Consider the following 24,417-nt stretch of genomic DNA (forward strand, 5'->3'; position numbering starts at 1 on the left):
GAGAAGACTCAAGCAAAATAAATAAATTATCTTTTACTCATTAGCATACTAGTGACACCTCACTACCCCTCCTCCTGGGCACGACTGGCCAGTAGTGATGTGGATGATGTCAAATGAAGAAGTAAGAAAAGATTACCTATCTTGTTTGATTTTCTTTGTTCTTCAACAGATATTCTTTATACACTGCAGCCCCACCCAGGAATACCCCCTTAGGTCTAGCAGGGATTGTACAGTTTTCTATTTCTTTTTGCTACTTTGGATCAAAATGAACTGATGCGTTGACACAGGCTTTTATCCTATGCAAATGTGCGAAACCAAGTGGAGGGATGAAAAATAAAAAGGACCTCAGAAAATGTTTTTTCAGAATCAAGTAGGAAACTCATAAGAGAGTAGGGGGGTGAAATTGGGTGCGTTTGCACCTCCCATTAGCATCCCCGGGAGGTTTGCGGCAGCACTACGGCATTGCGCCCTGATCTCCTTCGCCCGGAGATAGCGACGTCATCACTGTGTGCATCGTCCCGGTAGCGACCCAGACCCGAAATTGACTTCCGCCCCCTGCAGCCACGCCGACAGCAGCAGGAAGCATGCATCGGGCCACCAGCCGCTTCGGGGGCAATGATTAAAGGCGGGGTGGCTGAGATAAGTAAAAAAAACTTACCTTTCTTGTTACAGTTATTTTCACGGGTTCCTGCTCGTAATCGATCAGCCCGGCACTCTGCTTGAGTGCGGGGCAGATCGCGCAGGATCGTGACTGCCTTGGTGGTCCAGGTAGCTACATTTTATATTGCAGATCCTGCAGTGATGGCCCTTCCCTTTAAGGGAGGGAAGGAGCCTTTGAACATGGCAACGCTACATGGCCCAGTGTGCAGCGCTGCTGATGTCTCCGCCCAGCCTGCTGCCAATTGCGCTCCAAGAAAGAAGAGGTATGCTTGATTTAGCGCTCCACTTGCTATTTCGCGCACAAATGGCGCATTTTTCAAAAGTTTTAAATCATTAGCACCTGGCGCTAACTTTTCAAACTTTTAAAAATTAGCGCCCTAAACGGGGCGATAGTGAATTTCTCCACCGAGGTTTCTTGGGATTTCCATTCTTTTGTTTGCTTTTTCTGCACAGGGTTCCATGTTAACCCTGGATGTTTTAATGCTTCTTTATCTGTAACCATGACTAGGGTCACTATTTGGAACTTGTTATGTTGTGGGGCTTTTTCTTTCTGTTTTATTGGCCTCTATAGTTTAAATTATATTTTGACTGTTATGAAAATCTTGAAGTAAAATTATTAAAAACTGAAGTGAGAAATCCCAGCATCTCAGTTAATGATTTGTTGTTTTTGTTGGTTCAGGGTGTATCCGAGTTCTTCAGGTCCAGTGCAGTGAGTACAACACACACAGTTTGCTCTATTGTTACAGTACCTTTCCTGAGACAAACTATTTATTCATTCCAGCACATTACAGAAATCAGGAACCCACTTTTTGACCCCAATCAAAGGCTGGAATTTTCTGGAGGAAGGCGTGTTGGGGTGGTGGGATGTTCCAATGTGGTCGGGAGGCCGGGTTCCCATAGGTCTTGCCGACTTTACCGGCAGGGCATGATTTACATGTGAGGCCTCGGTTTCCTGCCCGCAGCCAGCCAGATTGAGAGGCTGGCTATCTGCAGCAGGTAGGCCTGCGGCTGCATAGAGCAAGAAAAGAGAGTTTGAGTGAGGACTGGAGGTTGGGCAATGGATCGGAGGGGTTGGGGGTGAGGGGACTGGGGGTTGGGGGGTGAGGGGACTGGGGGTTGGGGGTGAGGGGACTGGGGGTTGGGGGTGAGAGGACTGGGGGTTGGGCAATGGATCGGAGGGGTTGGGGGGTGACGTGGTTGGCCAGCGATTGGGAATCGGGCCGAGCTGTTAAAAGGATCATGGGGGAGGTTGGGCAGAGATGGGCGGGGAAGAGAGGATCGGGTACAGAGCTGGGGGAAGCATTGGGGGGAGATCAGGCAGAGCTGGGGGCTGCGGGAGAGATAAAATCGTGTCCGGCCACCAGAGGATCGTGACCGCCCTCAGAACCATTGTTGGTGGGGAAGACCTGGAGGTAGCGGGGAGGCCTGGGGAGGTGATCAGAGACCTCGGGGGGTGGAGGCCTGGGAAGGCGATCCTCGGTTCTCTCTTTCACCCCCCCACCCCGCCCCGATCCCCAATCAAGTGGGATGGCTCAGGTAGGGACTCTGGATCCAGGAGGTAGGTATAAAGCCACTTACCTCCTGGATCCAGCAGTCCCTGTCTTGCTTTAACTGCCGGGTTTCACGAATTCTGTGAAACCAGTCCACATGCAGTTGACAACAAAATCAAGTTTATAAAAGAGGCTTCCAGCCTCATTATAATATTAAATTGACGTTCCGCCCCCTGGGAGCGGGTTCATCACCCGACCCCCATCCCGGCTCCATTAAAACCAGAAGTGGACGGGATGGAGGCGGGATCAGGTCCACAACCAGAGACTAATCACAACTGTTGTTGACAGAACTCACACTTTTTGGTGTGTCTTGCTGATAAAACTCGAGTCCCCAACAGAAAGTAAAAATGCCAATATTTTTAGAGGGTATTTCTAATGGTTCTTTTTTTTGTATTCTTAGAAGACCGAGAGCATCTTTAACTGAGGATCGGTCAGTACAAAAAACTCACTGCTGAAGTGTTACAGTAACTTGATGAAAAGTTTTGTCTAGAATGAGCCATTGTGTATTGAAGTAATAAAGCTAGTCAAAATCTAAATAGGCATTGAAAAACTAATAAAAATGTATTATTTTTGCTAACCTAGTTTTTCTTTTACCCCTAATCTTTCTTCTTCTCCATTTGTCTTTTATTTATAGCCTGTAATTTACTGTGTGCAATATTAGTGCACAATTGCTAATGCTTTTACATAAGAACATAAGAAGTAGGAGCAGGAGTAGGCCATACGGCCCCTCGGGCCTGCTCCACCATTCAATAGGACCATGGCTGATCCGAACCTAGACTCACGTCCACTTCCCTGCCCTCTCCCCGTAACCCCTAATTCCCTTATCTGTCTATCTCCATTTTAAATTTATTTAATGTTGCAGCTTCCACAGCTCTCTGGGGTAGCAAATTCCATAGATTTACTACCCTCTGAGTGAAGAAGTTTCTCCTCATCTCAGTTTTGAAAGCGCAGCCCCTTATTCTTAGATTATGCCCCCTAGTTCTAGTCTCACCCATCAGTGGAAACATCCTCCCCGCATCCACCGGATCAAGCCCCCTCACAATCTTATATGTTTCGATAAGGTCGCCTCTCATTCTTCTGAACTCCAATGAGTAGAGTCCCAACCTACTCAACCTTTCCTCATACGTCAACCCCCTCATCTCCGGAATCAACCGAGTGAACCTTCTCTGAACCGCCTCGAGAGCAAGTATATCTTTTCTTAAATATGGAAACCAAAACTGCACGCAGTATTCCAGGTGTGGCCTCACCAATACCCTGTATAACTGCAGCAAGACTTCCCTGTTTTTATACTCCATCCCCCTTGCAATAAAAGCCAAGATTCCATTGGCCTTCCTGATCACCTGCTGCACCTGCATACTAACTTTTTGTGTTTCATGCACCAGGACCCCCAGATCCCTTTGTACTGTAGCAGTTTGCAGTTTCTCTCCATTTAGATAATAACTTGCTCTTTGATTTTTTCTGCCAAAGTGCATAACCTCACACTTTCCAGCATTATATTGCATCTGCCAAATCTCTGCCCACTCACTTAGCCTGTCTATGTCCTTTTGCAGGTTTTTTATGTCCTCCTCATTGCTTTCCCTCCCATCTTTGTATCGTCGGCAAACTTGGATATGTTGCACTCGGTCCCTTCCTCCAAATCGTTAATATAGATTGTAAAGAGTTGGGGTCCCAGCACTGACCCCTGCGGAACACCACTAGTTACTGATTGCCAGCCCGAGAATGAACCATTTATCCCAACTCTTTGTTTTCTGTTAGATAGCCAATCTTCCACCCATGCCAGTATATTACCCCCAATCCCGTGATTTCTTATCTTGATCAGTAATCTTTTGTGTGGAACCTTGTCAAATGCCTTTTGGAAGTCCAAATACACTACATCCACTGGTTCCCCTTTATCCACCCTGTATATTACATCCTCAAAGAATTCGAGCAAATTTGTCAAACATGACTTCCCCTTCATAAAACCATGCTGACTCTGTCCTATTAAATTATGTTTATCCAAATGGTCTGTTACTGTTTCCTTAATAATGGACTCCAACATTTTGCCAACCACAGATGTTAGGCTAACTGGTCTGTAGTTTCCAGCTTTTTGTCTACTTCCCTTCTTAAATAAGGGTGTTACATTAGCAGTTTTCCAATCTGCCGGGACCTTTCCTGAGTCCAGGGAGTTCTGGAAAATAATCACCAATGCATCCACAATCCCTACCGCCACTTCTCTCAAGACCCTAGGATGTAGGCCATCAGGTCCGGGGGATTTATCCGCCTTAAGTCCCATTATTTTACTGAGTACCATCTCCTTAGTGATTTTAATCGTCTTTAGCTCCTCCCCCCTCCATTGCCCCCTGTTTGTCCAGTGTTGGGATATTTTTAGTGTCCTCTACTGTAAAGACTGATACAAAATATTTGTTCAGCGTCTTTGCCATCTCCATGTTCCCCACCACTAGTTTCCCGGTCCCATCCTCTAAGGGACCAACGTTCACTTTAGACACCCTTTTTCTTTTTATATAGCTGTAGAAACTCTTGCTATCTGTTTTTATATTTTTTGCTAGTTTACTTTCATAATCTATCTTCCCTTTCTTAATTAATCTTTTAGTTATTGTTTGCTGGCTTTTAAATGCTTCCCAGTCTTCTATCCTCCCACTAGATTTGGCTACTTTATATGCCCTTGTTTTCAGTCGGATACTATCCTTTATTACTTTACTAAGCCACGGATGGCTGTCTTTTCTTTTACTCCCCTTTTTCCTCAGTGGAATATATTTATCTTGAAATATGTGAAATATCTCCTTGAATGTAGACCACTGCTCTTGTACTGTCTTACACTTTAATCTGTTTTCCCAGTCCACTTTAGTCAATTCTACTCTCATACCTTCATAGTCTCCTTTATTTAAGCTCAGTATGCTGGTTTGAGATCCAACTCTCTCACCCTCAAACTGAATTTGGAATTCAACCATATTATGGTCACTCATTCCAAGGGGATCCTTTACTAGGACATTTTTTATTAATCCTGTGTCATTACACAGGACCAAATCTAAGATTGCCTGCCCCCTGGTTGGTTCAGTTACATACTGCTCAAGGAACCCGTCCCTAATACACTCTATGAACTCTTCATCAAGGCTTGTGTGATGCTTATTTACAGCAGGTTAAATGCTCCTTTAAAATAGCAAAAAAATACCATAGGAACATTGCACATGAATGTCCACACATTAATTAAAATTTACAATTAACCTGTCCTAATGAATGTAACCCTGCATTGGGGGAGAGGCACTACTCAGGATCTTGGAAAGGTCTCAGTCCTTAATCTTTGCAGAGTCCATCGTGCCCATTACTTTTTGATTCACCTCCAGACAGAAGAGGAGGACCAGGCAGGTAGTGCAGGAGTCCCCGGAGTGCATCTCGCTCTCCAACCGGTATTCTGTTCTGAGCACTGGTGAGGGCGATGGTTCCTCTGGGGAGTGCAGCCAGAGTCAAGTCCATGGCACCACGGGTGGCTCAGCTGCACAGAGGGGGAGGAAAAAGAGTGGAAGAGCAATTGTGGTAGGAGATTCGATAGTTCGGGGAGCAGACAGGCGTTTCTGCGGCCGTAGACATGACTCCAGGATGGTATGTTGCCTCCCTGGTGCCAGGGTCAAGGATGTCACGGAGCGGTTGCAGGACACTCTGAGGGGGGAGGGTAAACAGCCAGAGGTTGTTGTCCATATCGGTACCAACGACATAGGCAGAAAGAGGGATGAGGTCCTGCAGGCAGAGTTTAGGGAGCTAGGAGAGAGATTAAAAAGCAGGACCTCAAAGGTAGTAATCTCCGGATTACTCCCGGTGCCACAGGCTAGTGAGTACAGAAATAGGAGGATAGAAAAGATGAATGCATGGTTGGAGAGGTGGTGCAGGAGGGAGGGCTTTAAATTCCTGAGGCATTGGAATCGTTTCCGCGGAAGGTGGGACCTGTACAAGCCAGATGGGTTACACCTCAACAGAGCCGGAACGAATATTCTCGCGGGGAGGTTTGCTAGTGCTGTTGCGAAGGGCTTAAACTAGCTTGGCAGGGGGATGGGTGTTAGATCCGTGATTCTGAGAGTATGATGTTTTTCAATAACTACACGGATGCTGTAACTTAACAATCAACAGGTGTTTACTGGAGTAGGGTAGTCTCAAGACTGGGGGTACAGAGGCATGCTCAAAGCTTATATACAGTTGTGGTCACTGCCGGTACTACAGTATACAGGAGCTGTAAAAGTAGTTCTCTCTTAAAGGTACATACACTACAATTCCTCCCCTTTTAGATTAGCAGTACCCATAATATTCAAATAACAATTAACACTTTAACATGTACATTAAACAACAATAGTCCATTTATAGATTCAGTCTTTGGGGCGGCTTCCTGATCCTTTCGGGATAGCGCCTTTCCTGAGGTTCTTGTTCTTGGTGCGGAGGCGATTCTGGCCCCTTTTCGTCGGTTAGTTCATCGGTTTCTACTGCTACTGGTTCTGAGGTAGATGCTACCGGTATGTCGGGTTCATCCTCAGGTACGCGAGACATGGGGTTGACTCGTTCCTGTGACGCTAAGATCTGATCGACGTGGCGTCTCACAATGTTCTCCCCGACATCCACTGTGTACATTAATGGCCCCTGCCTTGTGCATATCGTTCCGGGTTGCCATTTCTCTGTTCGGTAGTCACGGGCCAAGACTGGTTGTCCTACGTTGAAGCTCCTTGTCAGCTTCTCATTGATGTGCTGGAATTGTTGATCCTCAACATTTCTTCGCACATTTGGTCTGAGCAAATCCAGACGAGATCTCAACCTTCGGTTAAAGAACATCATGGCCGGGGTCTGGTTGGTAACTGCATGTGTCGCATTTCTGTAGGCTAATAAGAAATTGTCCACCTTATGCTGTAGTGGAATTTCATCGTCGCGCATGGCCTTTATCGCCTTTTTAAAGGTTTGTACGAACCTCTCAGCCAATCCATTTGTGGCTGGATGATACGGGGCGGATGTGTAATGCCTTACCCCATTCCTTCTCATAAATTTCCGAAACTCTTCGGACACAAACTGTGGTCCATTATCAGAGCAAATGTGCTCTGGCAAGCCGTTCCTGGCAAATATGGTCCGCAGGACTGCAATCGTTTTCTCTGTAGTGGTTGAGGACATTTTTATCACCTCAGGCCATTTCGAATGAGCATCCACTGCTATTAAGAACATTGAGTCCATGAATGGACCAGCAAAATCAATATGCACCTGTTGCCATGGAGAGGAGGGCCACTCCCATGGGTGTAGAGGGGCATGTGGTGGTGCATTTTGGACCTTCTGGCATCCTGAGCAGCTCTTGGTTAGGTCCTCGATTTGTTGATCGATTCCCGGCCACCACACATAAGCCCTAGCAAGGCTTTTCATTTTCACTCCTCCCAGATGACCTTCATGAAGCTCATTTAGCACTCTCTCCCTTAACTTGGGTGGAATCACCACTCTGGATCCACACATCACTGTCCCCTGGCATACTGACAGCTGTTCCCTTCTGGATGAGAATGCTGGCAACAGTGAGTCGCCATGTGTTGGCCATCCCCTCACCGTCAAATCATATACCCGAGACAGCGTCGGACCATTGCGGGTCTCCTTCTCTATATCCGTGTTCGTTACTGGCAATCGTTCAATTATTGACGAATAAAATATCTCGATAGGGTCCACTGCTGGTGCTTCCTCCACAGTAGGCAGTGGCAGGCGTGATAGCCCATCAGCGTTTCCATGCTGTTTCGTGCCTTTATATTCTATTTCATATTGATTCGCCCCTAGAAACAGGGACCATCTTTGTAACCGTTGTGCAGTCATCACTGGAACGCCCTTCTTTGGATTAAAGATGGAGACAAGTGGTTGGTGGTCAGTCAGCAAGGTGAACTTCTGCCCATGCAGATAGTGGTTGAACTTTTTTACTCCCCACACTAGGCTGAGGGCCTCCCTGTCAATCTGGGCGTAGTTGCGCTCGGCTGAGGTTAGTGACCGAGACGCAAACGCTACTGGCCTCTCCAACCCGTCTGGGAATTTGTGCGACAGCACCACTCCAATACCATAGGTGATGCATCACATGCCAAACGAATTGGTAGTGCTGGGTTGAAATGGGCCAACACCTCTTTTGATGTGATCAATTCTTTGCACTTCTGGAAAGCTCGTTTACGTTCGTCATTCCACTTCCATGATACCCCTGTTTGCAGTAGGGTGTTCAGTGGGTGTAATACCGTAGACAAATTTGGTAAGAACTTATGGTAGTAGTTTACCAGCCCGAGGAACGACCTCAGTTGTGACACATTTTCCGGTGCTGGAGCCTTGACTACTGCCTCAATCTTTTCAGGGGACTTATGTAACCCCTCTTCATCGATAACGTGGCCACAATACGAGATCTGCTTCTGGAAAAACTCGCAATTGTAGCGATTAGCTCGTAGCCCATATTCCTTTAATCTGGTGAACACCTTCTCCAGGTTGGCGAGGTGATCACTGTAATTTTCGCCCGTGACCAGGATGTCGTCCAAATAACACTGGGTCCCTGGAATCCCTTGCAGGACTTGATCCATCGCCCTTTGCCAAATAGCCGGAGCCGATGCTACCCCGAACACCAGCCGGTTGTATTCGTAGAGACCTTTATGAGTGTTGATCATGAGGTATTGTTTCGAGGCTTCTTCTACCTCCATTTGCAAGTACGCCTGGGCTAGATCAATTTTGGTGAAGCGTTTACCTCCAGATAGCGAGGCGAAAATATCCTCAATTCGTGGAAGCGGATATTGTACTGTGTGAAGGACTGGGTTCACTGTCACCTTAAAATCCCCACAGATGCGGACCTTCTTTGGTTTCCCAGGCGTATTACTCAACGACCTCTTCATCATAGGAACGATGGGTGTAGCCCACTCGTTCCAGTCTACTTTGGACAGTACTCCTGAACGTTCCAAACCTTCCAGCTCTGCTTCGACGGCTGGTCTGATCGCATAAGGCACTGGTTTGGCCTTAAGAAACTTTGGGCTTGCATTTTCCCCTATTTTAATCGTTGCTGTTATGCCTTTTAGTGTTCCGAGTCCCTCCTGGAACACTTCTTGTGCGTCAATTAGCATTTTTGACAGTTGTCCAGGTGTGACGTCGTCATCCTTTTTGGCCTCAACCTTCAGTGCCTGTATGGAATGCCAATCTAATTGTATTTTCCAGATCCATTCACGTCCTAGCAGTGGTGGTCCTCCATCTGGCAATACATACATATAAGTCCATTTTAGGTATTTCCTGGCCTTTGTATATCACTTTCACCCTTATTTTTCCTTTGGGGTAGACTTTTTGCCCCGTGTACGTCTTCAAGACAATCTCTGTAGCTTTCAAGGGTATATGTGAAAATAGCCGCTTGTAGTCCCTTTGGTTTATGACTGTTAGGGCTGATCCTGTGTCCAATTCCATTTTCACTTGGACTCCGTCTATCTTGAGTGTAACCCAGATAACCTGGTGATCCTCCATTTTGGTTACCTTATGTAGTTTCAGACAACCCAGCTCCTTGCTTCCGGAGTCTGTATCACTTTTCTGTTCGTCTGAACTACTGTCCATCACCTTATGTACCTTTTTGTACTTCTCCTGTGGAGATTTCTTGCTGTTGGTTTTCTTCCCAGACCTGCAGACTCTTGCTATGTGTCCTGCTTTTCCACACTGTCTGCACACTTGGTCCTTGAACCAACAATCCTTCTGGTCGTGTGTTGTTCTGCCGCAGCGATAACACTTCCCTGTTCCATAGGACATTTCATTGGTGCCATATTCTTGCGGTCTCCGTTGTATCTCTGCAGCGCCCCTTGGGGCTGCTTTGTATGATACTGCCATACTGAAAGCCTTGTCCAGCGTAAGTTCCTTTTCTGATAGAAGCCGTTTCTGGGTTCCTTCACTTTGAAGCCCACACACAAACTTGTCCCTTAACGTATCTGCTAGTCCCACTCCAAACTGGCAGTGTTTCGATAGCTTGCACAGTTCCGTTAAGTACTCAGCATTGCTTTCGTCTTTATGTTGGTTCCTTTTATGGAACTTAAATCATTCTGCTATCAGCAGCGGTGTGGGGCTTAAGTGGTCCTGTAGGATTTCTACTATGCTTTCGAAATTCTTATTCACGGGCTTTTCTGGGGTTATTAGGTTTCGCAGTAACCCATAGGTTTTTGCACCCATGGAATTTAACAAAACCAGTGCTTTCCTAGCATCTGGCACTTCATTCGCCCTGCAGTACACCTCAATACGTTCCACATATGTCGCCCAATCTTCAACTTCATTGTCGAACGTAGAGATACTGCCACTCTTCGGCATCCCTGGGTGTGATTTAACTGTCAAAAATGGCGTCTCCCGCGCTCTCCCTTCTTCTCCGCTGGCACAAAATGGCGTCTCCCGCATTTTCCATTCTTCCCGCGCTCACCCTTCTTCTCCGCTGCGGCTTCTAAAAATGGCGTCTCCCGCGCTCTTCCTTCTTCTCCGCGGCTCAATGGCGTCTCCCACGCTCTCCCTTCTCCCCGCGGACACTGTTCAGCCCTTGAGCCCTGGCTCTGCTCTGCGCGGTTTTTTATTTTCTGTGCGCCTTTCCCGTTTCCGCCGCTCGGTCCTGAACCCGGCTGCTGCTTTACCGTCTCTCTCTCCGTTTTGTTTTTCCTCAACGCCGCTCGGTTTTCAACCCCTGGCTGCGCCCTGTGCGCTTCACCCTCTATCTTACCCCGTCGACACTGCTCGGCTTTTTCTCTGTCGCCGGTCGTCTCCAGCCGCCGCTGTCCGGGAAGGGTCTGCGCTGTAACTGTCGTCCGTCTGTTGCTGATCGTCGTGGCTGGGGAACCAAGCCCGGCTCTCCACAGCCTCCCCTGCGATGTTCACTCTCTGCCGGACGACTGGGCGGTTGCTCGTGGTCGACGCCCGTGCTTCTGGCCTCGACTTTCTTCCACCGCCCTCCCGGAGCGAATCCTCGAAGGGAAATGCAGAGTTGCAGGTAGATTCGAATCGACACTCGTGGCCACTGTTAGATCCGTGATTCTGAGAGTATGATGTTTTTCAATAACCACACGGATGCTGTAACTTAACAATCAACAGGTATTTACTGGAGTAGGGTAGTCTCAAGACTGGGGGTACAGAGGCATGCTCAAAGCTTATATACAGTTGTGGTCACTGCCGGTACTACAGTATACAGGAGCTGTAAAAGTAGTTCTCTCTTAAAGGTACATACACTACAATGTGCACCAGCATATAGGAGTAGAAAAGAGGAATAAGGTGCATAAAAGAGTGATGGTGTGGGATAGTTACTAGAGAAGATAGTACTAGAGGATGAGTCTGGGGAATTAATAATGGGAAACAGGGAAATGGCGGAGACTTTGAACAAATATTTTGTATCGGTCTTCAGGGTAGAAGACGCTAAAAGCATCCCTATAATGGATAAACAAGGAGCTATTGGGGTGGGGGGGAACTTAAAACCATCACTATCACTAGAGAGAGAGTACTAGGCAAACTAATGGGACTAAAGGTGGACAAGTTCCCTGGACCCGATGGCCTGCATCCTAGAGCCTTAAAAGAGGTTGATTGCAGAGATAGTGGATGCATTGGTTGTAATCTACCAAAATTCCCTGGATTCTGGAGAGGTCCCAGCGGACTGGAAAACCGCAAATGTAATGCCCCTATTTAAGAAAGGAGGGAGACAAAAAGCAGGCAACTATCGACCAGTTAGACTAACATCTGTCATTAGGAAAATGCTGGAGTCCATCATTAAGTAAGTGGTAGCAGGACATTTAGAAAATCATAATAGAGTCAAGCAGAGTCAGCATGGTTTTATGAAAGGGAAATCATGTTTGACAAATTTGCTGGAGTTCTTTGAGGTTGTAACGAGCAGGGTGGATAAAGGGGAACCAGTAGATATTGTGTATTTGGATTTCCAGAAGGCATTCGATAAGGTGCCAGATAAAAGGTTACTACACGAGATAAGAGCTCATGGGGTTGGGGGTAATACATTAGCATGGATAGAGGATTGGCTAACCAACAGAAAACAGAGTCGGGATAAATGGGTCATTTTCAGGTTTGCAAACTGTAACTAGTGGGGTGCTGCAAGTTCAGCGCTGGGGCCTCAACTATTTACAATCTGTATTAATGACTTGGATACAGGGACTGAGTGTAATGTAGCTAAATTTGCTGATGATACAAAGATAGGTGGGAAAGCAAATTGTGTGGAGGACGCAAAGAATCTCCAAAGGGATATAGATAGGCTCAGTGAGTGGGCAAAAATCTGGCAGATGGAGTTTAATGTGGGAAAATGCGAGGTTATCCACTTTGGTAGGAAAAATAAAAAAGCAAATTATTATTTAAATGGGGAGAGATTACAAAATGCTGGGATACAGAGGGATCTGGGGATCCTTCTACATGAATCACAAAAAGTTAACATGCAGGTACAGCAAGTAATTCAGAAGGCAAATGGAATGTTGGCCTTTATTGCAAAGGAAATGGAGTATAAAAGTAGGGAAGTCCTGTTACAACTGTACAGGGCGTTGGTGAGACCACACCTGGAGTACTGCGTACAGTTTTGGTCTCCTTATTTAAGGAAGGATATACTTGCATTGGAGGCAGTTCAGAGAAGGTTCTCGAGGTTGATTTCGGAGATGAAGGGGTTGTCTTATGAAGAAAGGTTAAGCAGGTTGGGCCTATACTCATTGGAGTTTAGAAGAATGAGAGGGGATCTTATTGAAACATATAAGATTCTGAAGGGGTTTGATAGGGTAGATGCAGAGAGGATGTTTCCCCTCGTGGGGAAATCTAGAACTACGGGGCATAATTTCAGAATAAGGGGGCACCCTTTTAAATTGGAAATGAGGAGGAATTTCTTCTCTCAGAGGGCCGTGAATCTTTGGAATTCTCTTCCCTAGAAAGCTGTGGAGGCTGGGTCATTGAATACTGTATATAATTAAGGTGGAGATAAACAGATTTTTGAAAGGTAAGGGTGTCTAGGATTATGGGGAGCGGGCAGGGAAGTGGAGTTGAGGCCAAGATCAGATCAGCCATGATTTTATTGAATGGTGGAGCAGGCTCGAGGGGCCAAATGACCGACTCCTGCTCCTACGTCTTATGTTCTAGAGGCGGTAGTAGAAACATATTAGATAGGGGCAGACTAAGACTAAAAAAATTCAAAAATGGGTTTAGAATGCATGTACGTAAACGCACAAAGTGTGGTTAATAAGGTTGTGTGAGCTACAAGCACAATTAGCCATGTGGCAATATGATGTTGCGGCAATAACGGAAACGTGGCTTACAAATGGTGAGGACTGGGCACTTAATATTCAAGGGTACAAGGTGTTCAGAAAAGATAGGGAAGGAGAAAAGGGAGGTGGGGTGGAAGTGCTGATTAAGGAAGACATTGTAGTGTTGGAAAGGGAGGATGTTCTTGAGGGGACAAGGACAGAATCCGTTTGGTTAGAGTTGAGGAGCAAAAAGGGTATGATCATGCTATTGGGAGTATTCTATAGGCCTCCAAATAGTGAGAGGGAAGTAGAGGAGCAAATCTGCAGGGAAATCGCAGAGATATACAAGAGCTATAGAGTGGTAATATTGGGTGACTTTAATTACCCAAATATCAATTGGGATAATGCTAGGGTAAAGGGAAAGGAGGGGGAGGAATTTCTGAAATGTGTTCAGGAGAATTTCCTTGACCAGTATGTTCTTGGCCCAACTAAGAAGGAGGCATTGCTGGAGCTGGTGCTGGGGAATGAGGTGGGCCAGGTCGGCCAAGTGTCTGTGGGAGAACACTTGGGTGCGAGCGATCATCGTATCATAAGATTTAGATTAGCAATGGAGAGGAGCAAGGAACAATCTAGAGTGGAACTTCTAAACTGGAATAGGGCTAACTTCAATGGGATGCGAAAGGATCTAGCCAGGGTAACAGACTGACAGGACAAACTGTAACTGTAACAGAATAATGGGTGATCTTTAAGGAGGAGATGTTCCAAGTACAGTCTAGGTACATTCCAACAAGAGGGAAGGGTAAGGGAACCAAAGCAAGGGCTCCTTGGATAACGAGGGAGATAGAGAAGATGATGAAACAAAAAAAGAGGGTGTATGATCCATGTCAAGTGAATTTTTCAAGGAAGAACCAGACCAAATATAACTAGTTGAGAGTGGATGTGAAGATGAAAGTAAGATTGGCAAAGAGAGAATATGAGAGTAGAATGGCGATTAACATAAAAGGGAGCCCCAAAATCTTCTACCAGCATGTAAACAGTAAGCGGGTAGTAAGAGGCGGGGTGGAGCCTATTAGAGACAAAGAAGGTGATACATGCTTAGAGGCGCATGGCAAGGCTAGAATAATCAATGAGTACTTTGTATCGGTGTTTACTAAGGAGGTGGATGCTGATAAAATATCGGTAGAAGTGGAAAAGGTAGAAGCAATAGAAGGGGTGAAAATTGATAGACAGGATGTACTAGAAAGGCTGGATACACTTAGAGTGGACAAGTCGCCTGGTCCAGATGGCTTGCATCGCAGGTTACTAAGGGAATTCGGGAAGGAGATAGCGGAAAAGCTTGCCATAATTTTCCAATCTTCCCTAGATGCGGGGGAGGTGCCTAAGGATTGGAAAGTGGCAAATGTGACACCGTTGTTCAAGAAAGGGTGTAAGGATAATCCTGGTAACTACAGGCCAGTCAGTTTAACATCAGTGGTGGGCAAAGTTTTAGAAACAGTAATCAAGGAAAAAATTAACGGGCATTTGGAGAGGTTTAAGCTAATTAAGGAGAGCCAACACGGGTTTGTAAAAGGCAGATCGTGTTTGACTAATCTAATTGAATTTTTTGATGAAGTAACAGGGAGGATTGATGAAGGGAATACAATGAATGTTGTCTACATGGATTTTCGGAAGGCATTTGGCAAAGTAGCACATAGAAGGCTGGTTAACAAAATTGAGGCTCATGGAATAGGTGGGTCAGTGGCAGCTTGGATAAAGAAATGGCTTAAGGACAGAAAACAGCGAGTTGTGGTAAATAGCTGTTTTTCAGACTGGAGGACGGTAGACAGTGGTGTTCCCCAAGGGTCAGTGCTGGGGCCACTGCTTTTTTTGATATATAAATGACCTGGATATTGGAAGAGTAGAATTTCTAAATTTGCCGAAGACACCAAACTTGGGGGTGTGGCAAACGGTGAGGATGATATCAATCGACTGCAACAGGACACAGAAAGGCTAGCAGAATGGGCAGACAAGTGGCAGATGGAATTTAATACAGAGAAGTGTGAGGTGATGCATTTTGGCAGAAGGAACAGGGAGAGGCAATATACACTTAATGGCACAGTTTTAAAGAGTGTGCAGGGACAGAGGGACCTGGGAGTTAATGTGCATATGTCCCTGAAGGTGGCAGGACATATTGAGAAAGTGGTTAACAAAGCATATGGGATCTTGGACATCATCAATAGAGGTATTGAGTACAAAAGTAGAGAAGTTATGCTGAACCTTTATAAAGCGCTGGTTAGGCCACAACTGGAGTATTGTGTCCAGTTCTGGTCACCACACTTTAGGAAGGATGTGAAGGCCCTTGAGAGGGTGCAGAGGAGATTTACCAGAATGGTTCCGGGGATGGGGGTTTGGATAGGATAGACGGGGAAAGCCTGTTCCCACTAGTTGATAGTACAAGGACTAGGGGACACAGATTTAAGGTTTTGGGCAAGAGATACAGGGGGATGTGAGGAAAAACTGGATTACTCTATAGAGAGCCAGCATGGACTCGATGGGCCGAATGGCTTCCTTCTGTGCCTTTATCACTCTGAAATCTTGGATAACTTTTGAAAACAACTTCCAGTAATGGTCAGAGCAGACAGGACCTGCTGGGTCCACTGTGTCTCCACTGACTGGAAGCACACCTCACCAGTCACTGACTCAGCAATCATTTTTCAGGAACTGGCAGATGTCAAGTGAGATACTTACTGCGATGTGGTGACCTGTCAGCTGTCTTTGGCAGCACTGAGCTTGAATCAGGGCTCTGGGACTGGGCATTAGGATCCCAAAGCTTTGGACACCTCTGTTAGAAGCCTACTGCAGAGTTGCTACTTTGGGGGTGATTGTCATGGGCTTGGGGGACATGAGAAGACTCAAGCGTAGGAAATAAATAATCTTTTACTTTTTAACATACGTGACAACTCACTAACCCCTCCTCCTGGGCACGACTGGCCAGTAGTGATGTGGATGATGCCAAATGAAGAAGTAAGAAAAGATTACCTATCTTGTTTGATTTTCTTTGTTCTTCAACAGATATTCTTTAAACACTGCTCTCGCACCCAGGAATACCCCTGAGGTCGAGCAGGGATTGTACACAATAGTTTTCTATTCCTTTTGCTACTTTGGATCAAAATGAGCTGATGTGTTGACACAGACAGCAGTCTTTTATACTGTGCAAGAGTGGGAAACCAAGTGCAGGGATGAAAAATAAAAAGGACTTCAGAAAATGTATTTTAGGATCAAATGGGAATCTCATAAGAGAGTAGGGGGTGAAATTCCGCTCCTTTGACCCTCCAGTGGGAGGCGCTAACGGGGCGCAAATGGCTTCTTGCACCCCCCGAGACGATAACCGTGCCTCCCGTGGAATTATTAGCTGCGGCGCTACCGGGTATCGCCCCGAACCTCTGCTCCCGGAGATCATGACATCATCTCCTGGCGCGGCGCAGCGCCCCGGAAGGGCCTCGAGAGAAACATTCCCCCGCGCGCCCCGCAGCAGCGCCGGGCGATATTACCGACTGCTGCAGGGGTTCCGAACACTGAGGCCGGCCACTCACGGGGCACCATTTAAAGGCACGGTGGCCGGCCGACATGAAAAAAATCGCTGATTTAAAAAAAAAATTTGCTTGAGTGCCGGGTTGATCACGCAACACTCGCGCAGCCTGGTGCTCCAGCAGATGCCCAAAAAAATGCAGAGTTCACAGCGGGAAGCCCTTCCCTTTAATTGAAGGAGGATCCCCTGCAACGCGGCAGCACCATGTGTGGCCACTCGTGGCGCTGCTGAGCACATCGCTCCGGATCGGGACATTCCCCACCTCTCGCACTCCAGGAGGCAAGTTGAGCGCTTGATTTTGCTCCCCTTCCCTCTTGGAGCAAAAATGGGAATTTCTCAGATGTTTGAGAAGGTTGGCGCCTGGTGCTAACGTTTCAAACATTTTTGACTTAGTGCCCCAAATGACCCTCATGGGGAATTCCTCCCCTGAGGTTTCTTGGGTTTTCCTTTCGTGTGTGTGCTTTTGGTGCAGAGAGTTCATGTTAACCCTGAATGTTTCAATGCTAATTTATCTGTAACCATGGCTAGGGTCACTCTTTGGAACTTGTTATGTTGTGGGGTTTTTTCTTTCCGTTTTATTGGCCTTTATAGTTTAAATTATATTTTGACTGTTATGAAAATCTTGAAGTAAAATTATTAAAAACTGAAGTGAGAAATCCCAGCATCACAGTTAATGATTTGTTGTTTTTCTTTGTTCAGGGTGTATCCAAGTTCTTCAAGTCCAGTGCAGTGAGTACAACACACACAGTTTGCTCTATTATTACAGTACCTTTCCTGAGACAAACTATTCATTCCAGTACATGAAAGAAATCAGGAACCAACTTTTTGATCCCAATCAAAGGCCAGAATTTTCTGGAGGAAGGCATGTTGGGGTTGGGGGGTGCTCCAATGTGGTCGGGAAACCCGGGAGGCCGACTTTAATGGCAGGGCATGATTTGCATATGAGACCTCGGACTCCCACCCGCAGCCAGCCAGATTGAGAGGCTGGCTGGCTGCAGGGGGTAGGCCTGTGGCCGCACAGATGAAGGAATAAGCGTTTGCGTGAGAGCTGGACCGGGTAATAGATCGGCGGGGTGGCGGGGGAAGAGAAGACCGGGGGCCTGGCAATGGATTGGAGCGAGCGGGGCAGAGAGGACCAGGGCCTGGCAATGGATCTGGGGGGAGGTGGAGAGGACCAGGGATCGGGGCCGTGCAATGGAATGGGTGGGGAGAGAGGATCGTGGGCCATTGAAAGGGTCGAATGGTTGATTGGCTAGCGATCGGGGATCAGGCCAGGAAAGGATCGGGGGAGCGGTCAGGCAGAGGTGCAGTGGGGAGAGAGGATCGGGTTGCAGGAAGCTTTCGGGTAGAGATCAGGGAGAGACGGATGGGGCAGGAGAGAGACGATCGTGTTCCGGCCACTGGAGAATCGTGGTCGTATTCAGCATCACCGTTGCGGGGGAAGGCCTGGGCGTATGGGTGAGACCTGGAAAGGCGATCCCAGTCCTCTCTTTCCCCTCCCCCCTCAATCTCCGACCGTGGGGGCTGGGTTAGGTCGGAACCCTGGATCCAGGAGGTAGGTATAAAGCCACTTACCTCCTGGATCCAGTAGTCCCCATCTTGCTTTAACGAATTGTGTGAAGCCCATCCACATGCAGTAGAAAACAATATGGAGGTTAAAAAAGAGGCTTCCAGCCACATTATGATATTAAATTGACGTTCCGCCCACTGGTGTGTTCTGGTCGCCCGCCCCCCCCCCCCCCGTCCAACCTCTATTACAACTGGAAGTGGGTGCGATGGAGGGAAGATCAGGTTGGGAATCCCATTTTCAACAATTAGATACCCCCACACTCCAAATCCACCCATTTTTTTAAGTTGGAATGCTCCCCAAGTGTCTGAGTCACTTCCAAAGTTAAAGATATTTGGGAATGGAGCAGTGATTCGGGGCAGTAGGTGGTGTCCAGTGCTTTGTAACCACTGCGCAACAAGGGGAGAAAATTGGTGGAAAAAGGAATAGAAAATTTATTGGTTACCTGAGATAGTAACAAAGAAAGTAGGATACAGTAATTAAGGATGTGTGACTCTCCTCCCATTTAATGGGAATGCAGAATCCAAACCTTCTGGTAAGTCATGGTAATTAATTCTAATATTGGGATTTGGGGACTGGTAGCAACGGTGCGAGATGTTGCTAACACAGTAAAGATATTCAAGGGCCTGTTCTATCCAGATACACTTTCTGGCAGAGCCAGCCTTTGGGGATATTTCTATCTTTATGCAGAGGGAATCTACAGAGTTTTTTCAGATTTTTTACTTTACATTGGTATTGTCCATACAGAATGTTGAAAAGCTCATCCGCTTTTTAAATTTGGAAACTGTTCTTGACACTTCATGCATAGCAGTCACTCAGTTGAAAGCAATTCATTTCATGTGAAGTGTTTATTGACAGAAATGATGAGATTGTGGCGGAGCCACTAAGGGACTCCGACCAACTGTATATAATTCCCTTTAACAATATGTTAGCTACAGCCTGAGTCTGTATCTTTGTTTTTACTGTTTGCATGTACAGAGCGCGGTCCCTTTAAGAGCACGGGCAAACGTGATGATGTCATGTCGTTCATCACGTGATCCCCCACCGGCGGGAAAAACGTGATGACGTCATGACGCCAACCACGGGACCGCCCTAGCAGTCCTCGTGGAGCCTCCGAACTGACTAGACCTGTTTTCATAGTTCTCGTGTATTGGTTTGTTAAACTCCGTTTGTTTCATATTAAACATCGTTTGTTGATCGCCTGAGTCGACCTCAGTCTCTTGATAGGAACTAGACATTCCTACAAGATGTTATATAAATACAAGTCCCTTTCTTACACTTACAGCTGTTTTAAACCTGACTGACTTTGCTATCTTTGCTAGACCTGACTGACTGTGTCTCTGTCTCTATTTTTTTAATCACTTTTTGTTCACAACCTGAATAGGACCAGAGTGTTCCCAACATCACGGCCCCGATATTTACAGGGCGGTGAAGAGGTCACGGGGTAGGCCGAAAACAGTCAAAGTACCGGGCAGGGGTCTGGGGACACGGAGGTCCTGATGAACTTAACGACAGGACCTCATGAACATTTTTTGTTCCATTTCCCTTCTGGCAGCCGGCCAAATGGACAACCTAGCCAGCGGCGGGGAGGGAGAACCAGCGGCAGGAGGACACACCCAGAGACTAAACGTAACTGTTGTTGACAGAACTCATACTTTTTGGTGTTTCTTGCTGATAAAACTCGAGTCCTCAACAGAAAGTAAAAATGCCAATATTTTTAGAGGATATTTCTAATGGTTCTTTTTTTGTATTCTTAGAAGGCCAAGAGCATCTTTAACTGAAGATTGGTCAGTACAAAAAACTCACTGCTGAAGTATTACAGTAACTTGATGAAAAGTTTTGTCTAGAATGAGCCATTGTGTATTGACGTAATAAAGCTAGTCAAAATCTAAATAGGCATTGAAAAACTAATAAAAATGTATTATTTCTGCTAACCTAGTTTTTCCTTTACCCCTAATCTTTCTTCTTCTCCATTTGTCTTTTATTTATAGCCTGTAATTTACTGTGTGCAATATTAGTGCACAATTGCTAATGCCTTTGTGTGATGCTTATTTACAGCGGGTTAAATGCGCCTTTAAAATAGCAAAGAAATACCCTAGGAATATTGCAGAGAGAGAAGTGTGAAGTGATGCATTTTGGCAGAAGGAACAGGGAGAGGCAATATACACTTAATGGCACAGTTTTAAAGAGTATGCAGGGACCTGGGAGTTAATGTGCATATGTCCCTGAAGGTGGAAAGACATATTGGCCCAGAAATTCGGTTCGGAGGCTTCCCGCGGGTGCCAGCCTCCAACTTGCACTTACCTAGCACGCCGGCCGTTGTGCTGTTGGCCCGCGTGGGATTCCGATCCTGGGCCTGCTCCAACTGCCGCCGCGCAGTGCTTGCGTATCCCAGGGGCGCAGTTCGTTCGAAGCGTCCCCTGGGATCACGTGGGCCATGGAGAGCAAATGGTAGCAGGGAATCTGTATTCATAGATTTGTCAGGAAGACCTGTCAAATCTATGAATACAATTCAGCCCCAAAACATCACTAAAACTTCAAATAAATTAATTTTAAAAAATCACATTTTTAAAATAACTATAAATTACATAAAATAACTATTTTAAACAATAATTTAAATTTTTGAAAAAATTAATTACAGTTTCTAATGGGGCTAAAAATAAACTTACCTTTCTTTAAAGTATTTAAAAATAATAAATCTGTGGGAAAATGTTTAAATTTTACTTAATTCACCACTTACCTTGTTAAAAGCAGGCCTTGCGACTGCTTTTTAGAAGCGTAGCTCCTGGAGACTTACCCTCCCGGAGAAACCTGCAAAAAAAACAGAAGTTCCAGGCGTACGCGCTGCCTCTGCGGCGCACGTGTTCGACCTGTGAACCCCTTCCTTTAAGGGAACGGAAGTTCCGGTTTCCCGCGCATGCGCAGTGCATGCACAAAACCGGCACTTTCGTTGGGCCTACACATGAGTACCCAGCGCGTACTCACCCATGGGGACCCGAAGTTCTGGCCCAATTAATTATTGAGAGAGTGGTTAACAAAGCATATGGGATCTTGGGTTCATAAATAGAGGTATTGAGTACAAAAGTAGAGAAGTTATGCTGAACCTTTATAAAGCGCTGGTTAGGCCACAACTGGAATATTGCGTCCAGTTCTGGTTACCACACTTTAGGAAGGATGTGAAGGCCCTTGAGAGGGTGCAGAGGAGATTTACCAGAATGGTTCCGGGAATGGGGGATCTTAGTTACAAGGACAGGTTGGAGAAGCTGGATTTGTTTTCATTAGAGCAAAGGAGGTTTAGGGGTGATTTGATAGAGGTGTACAAGATTATGACGGGTTTGGATAGGCTAGATGGGGAAAGGCTAGGGGACACATATTTAAGGTTTTGGGCAAGGGATACAGGGGGGATGTGAGGAACAACTTTTTTACGCAACGAGTGGTGATGACCTGGAATTCTCTGCCGACGGAAGTGGTGGCAGTGGAGACACTCAATGTTTTCAAGGGGAGACTGGATAGGCACTTGAGGGAAATAAACTTGCAGGGCTACGGGGATAGAGCGGGGGAATGGGACTGACTGGATTGCTCTACAGAGAGCCGGCACAGACTTTTGTGCCGTTATGACTCTATGAATGTCCACACATTAATTAAAGTTTACCTTTAACCTGTCCTAATGAATGTAACCCTGCATTGGGAGAGAGGCAATACTCAGGATCTTGGAAACGTCTCAGTTCTTAATATTTGCAGAGTACATTGTACCCATTACTTTTTGATTCACCTTCATGGAAATGTTGGATAACTTATGAAAGGAACTTCCAGTAATGGTCAGAGCAGACAGGACCTGCTGGGTCCACTGTGTCTCCACTGACTGGAAGCACACCTCACCAGTCACGGACTCAGCAATCATTTTTCAGGAACTGGCAGATGTCAAGTGAGATGCTTACTGCGATGTGGAGACCTGTCAGCTGTCTTTGGCAGCACTGAGCTTGATTCAGGGCATTAGGACTGGGCATTAGGATCCTAAAGCTTAGGACACCTCTGTTAGAAGCCTACTGCAGAGTTGCTACTTTGGGGGTGATTTTCATGGGCTTGGGGGACATGAGAAGACTCGAGCATAGGAAATAATTGATCTTTTACTCTTTAACATACTTGTGACACCTCACTACCCCTCCTCCTGGGCACGACTGGCCAGTAGTGATGTGGATGATGTCAAATGAAGTAAGAAAAGATTACGTAACTTGTTTGATTTTCTTTGTTCTTCAACAGATATTCTTTAAACACTACTCTCGCACCCAGGAATACCCCTTAGGTCTAACAGGGATTGTACACAATAGTTTTCTATTCTGTTTGCTACTTTGGATCAAAATGAACAGATGCGTTGACACAGGCAATGGTCTTTTATACTGTGCAAGAGTGGGAAACCAAGTGGAGGGATGAAAAATAAAAAGGACTTCAGAAAATGTTTTTTTAGGATCAAGTGGGAATCTCATAAGAGAGTAGGGGGGCGAAATTCCGCTCCTTTAACCCTCCAGTGGGAGGCGCTAACGGGGCGCAAATGGCTTTTTACCCCCCACCCCCGAGGCGATAACCGTGCCTCCCGTAGAAATATCAGCTGTGGCGCAACCGGGTATCGCACTGATCTTCTGCGCCCGGAGATCATGACGTCATCTCCTGGCGCAGCGCCCCGGTAGCGCCTCAGGAGAAAACATTCCCCCTCGCGCCCCGCAGCAGCGCCGGGCGATATTACCGACTGCTGCAGGGGTTGCGAACACTGAGGCCGGCCACTCACGGGGCACCATTTAAAGGCACGGTGGCTGGCTGACATGAAAAAAATCGCTGATTTAAAAAAATTTTTTGCTTGAGTGCCGGGTTGATCGCGCAATACTCGCGCAGCAGATGCCAAAAAAAATGCAGATTTTGCAGCGGGAAGCCCTTCCCTTTAATTGAAGGAGGAGCACCTGCAACGCGGCAGCAACATGTGTGGCCAGTCGGGGCGCTGCTGAGCGCATCGTCCCGGATCGGGACATTCCCCACCTCTAGTGCTCCAGGAGGCAAGTTGAGCGCTTGACTTAGCTCCCCTTCCCTCTTGGATCAAAAATGGGAATTTCTCAAATGTTTGAGAAGGTTGGCGCCTGGTACTAACTTTTCAAACATTTTTGACTTAACGCCCCAAATGGCCCTCTAGGGGAATTCCTCCCCTCGGTTTCTTGGGGTTCCCTTTTGTGTGTGTGCTTTTGGTGCAGAGAGTTCATGTTAACCCTGGATATTTCAATGCTAATTTATCTGTAACCAAGGCTAGGGTCACTCTTTGGAACTTGTTATGTTGTGGGTTTTTTCTTTCTGTTTTATTGGCCTCTATAGTTTAAATTATATTTTGACTGTCATGAAAATCTTGAAGTAAAATTATTAAAAACTGAAGTGAGAAAGCCCAGCAACACAGTTAATAATTTGTTGTTTTTCTTTGTTCAGGGTGTATCCGAGTTCTTCAAGTTCAGTGCAGTGAGTACAACACACACAGTTTGCTCTATTATTACAGTACCTTTCCTGAGACAAACTATTTATTCATTCCAGTACATTAAAGAAATCAGGAACCAACTTTTTGATCCCAATCAAAGGCCCAAATTTTCTGGAGGAAGGCATGTTGGGGTGGTGGGATGCTCCAATGTGGTCGGGAGGCCGGGGTTCCCGCAGGCCCTGCCATCTTTAACGGCAGGGCATGATTTACATGTAAGGCCTCGGTTTCCTGCCCACAGCCAGCCAGATTGAGAGGCAGGCTGGCTGCAGGGGGTAGGCCTGCAGCCGCACAGTGCTGACAAGAAGGGCTCAATTTTGACATTGGGGCGGGCTGGGGTCGTGTCATCCGCTTTTCGTGTTATCCAGCTGATTCCAAAT

General features: G+C 46.4%; 1 protein-coding gene across 5 annotated transcripts in view; it reads left to right on the forward strand.

Moving 5' to 3' along the window:
* Positions 1 to 24,156, forward strand: part of LOC147101904 (uncharacterized) — a 232,868-nt gene extending 208,712 nt beyond the window's left edge. For 4 of the 5 annotated variants that reach the window (XM_085965923.1, XM_085965924.1, XM_085965927.1 and 1 more), the window contains 5 exons: positions 1,340 to 1,369; positions 2,611 to 2,640; positions 17,664 to 17,693; positions 20,289 to 20,318; positions 23,995 to 24,156. In XM_085965923.1, the coding sequence (XP_085822049.1) occupies positions 1,340 to 1,369; positions 2,611 to 2,640; positions 17,664 to 17,693; positions 20,289 to 20,318; positions 23,995 to 24,028 (154 nt within the window). In that variant the 3' untranslated portion in view covers positions 24,029 to 24,156. Of the gene's footprint in view, positions 1 to 44; positions 122 to 1,339; positions 1,370 to 2,610; positions 2,668 to 17,663; positions 17,694 to 20,288; positions 20,319 to 23,994 lie in introns of those variants that run through there. The other variant, XM_085965925.1, reaches the window with a different exon arrangement.
* Positions 24,157 to 24,417: the final 261 nt, after the last annotated feature.

Source organism: Somniosus microcephalus, chromosome 23 (genome assembly GCF_052327205.1).
Source record: "Somniosus microcephalus isolate GS21.2 chromosome 23, FLI_Smic_1.0, whole genome shotgun sequence".
In the NCBI taxonomy this organism is placed as follows: Eukaryota; Metazoa; Chordata; class Chondrichthyes; order Squaliformes; family Somniosidae; genus Somniosus; species Somniosus microcephalus.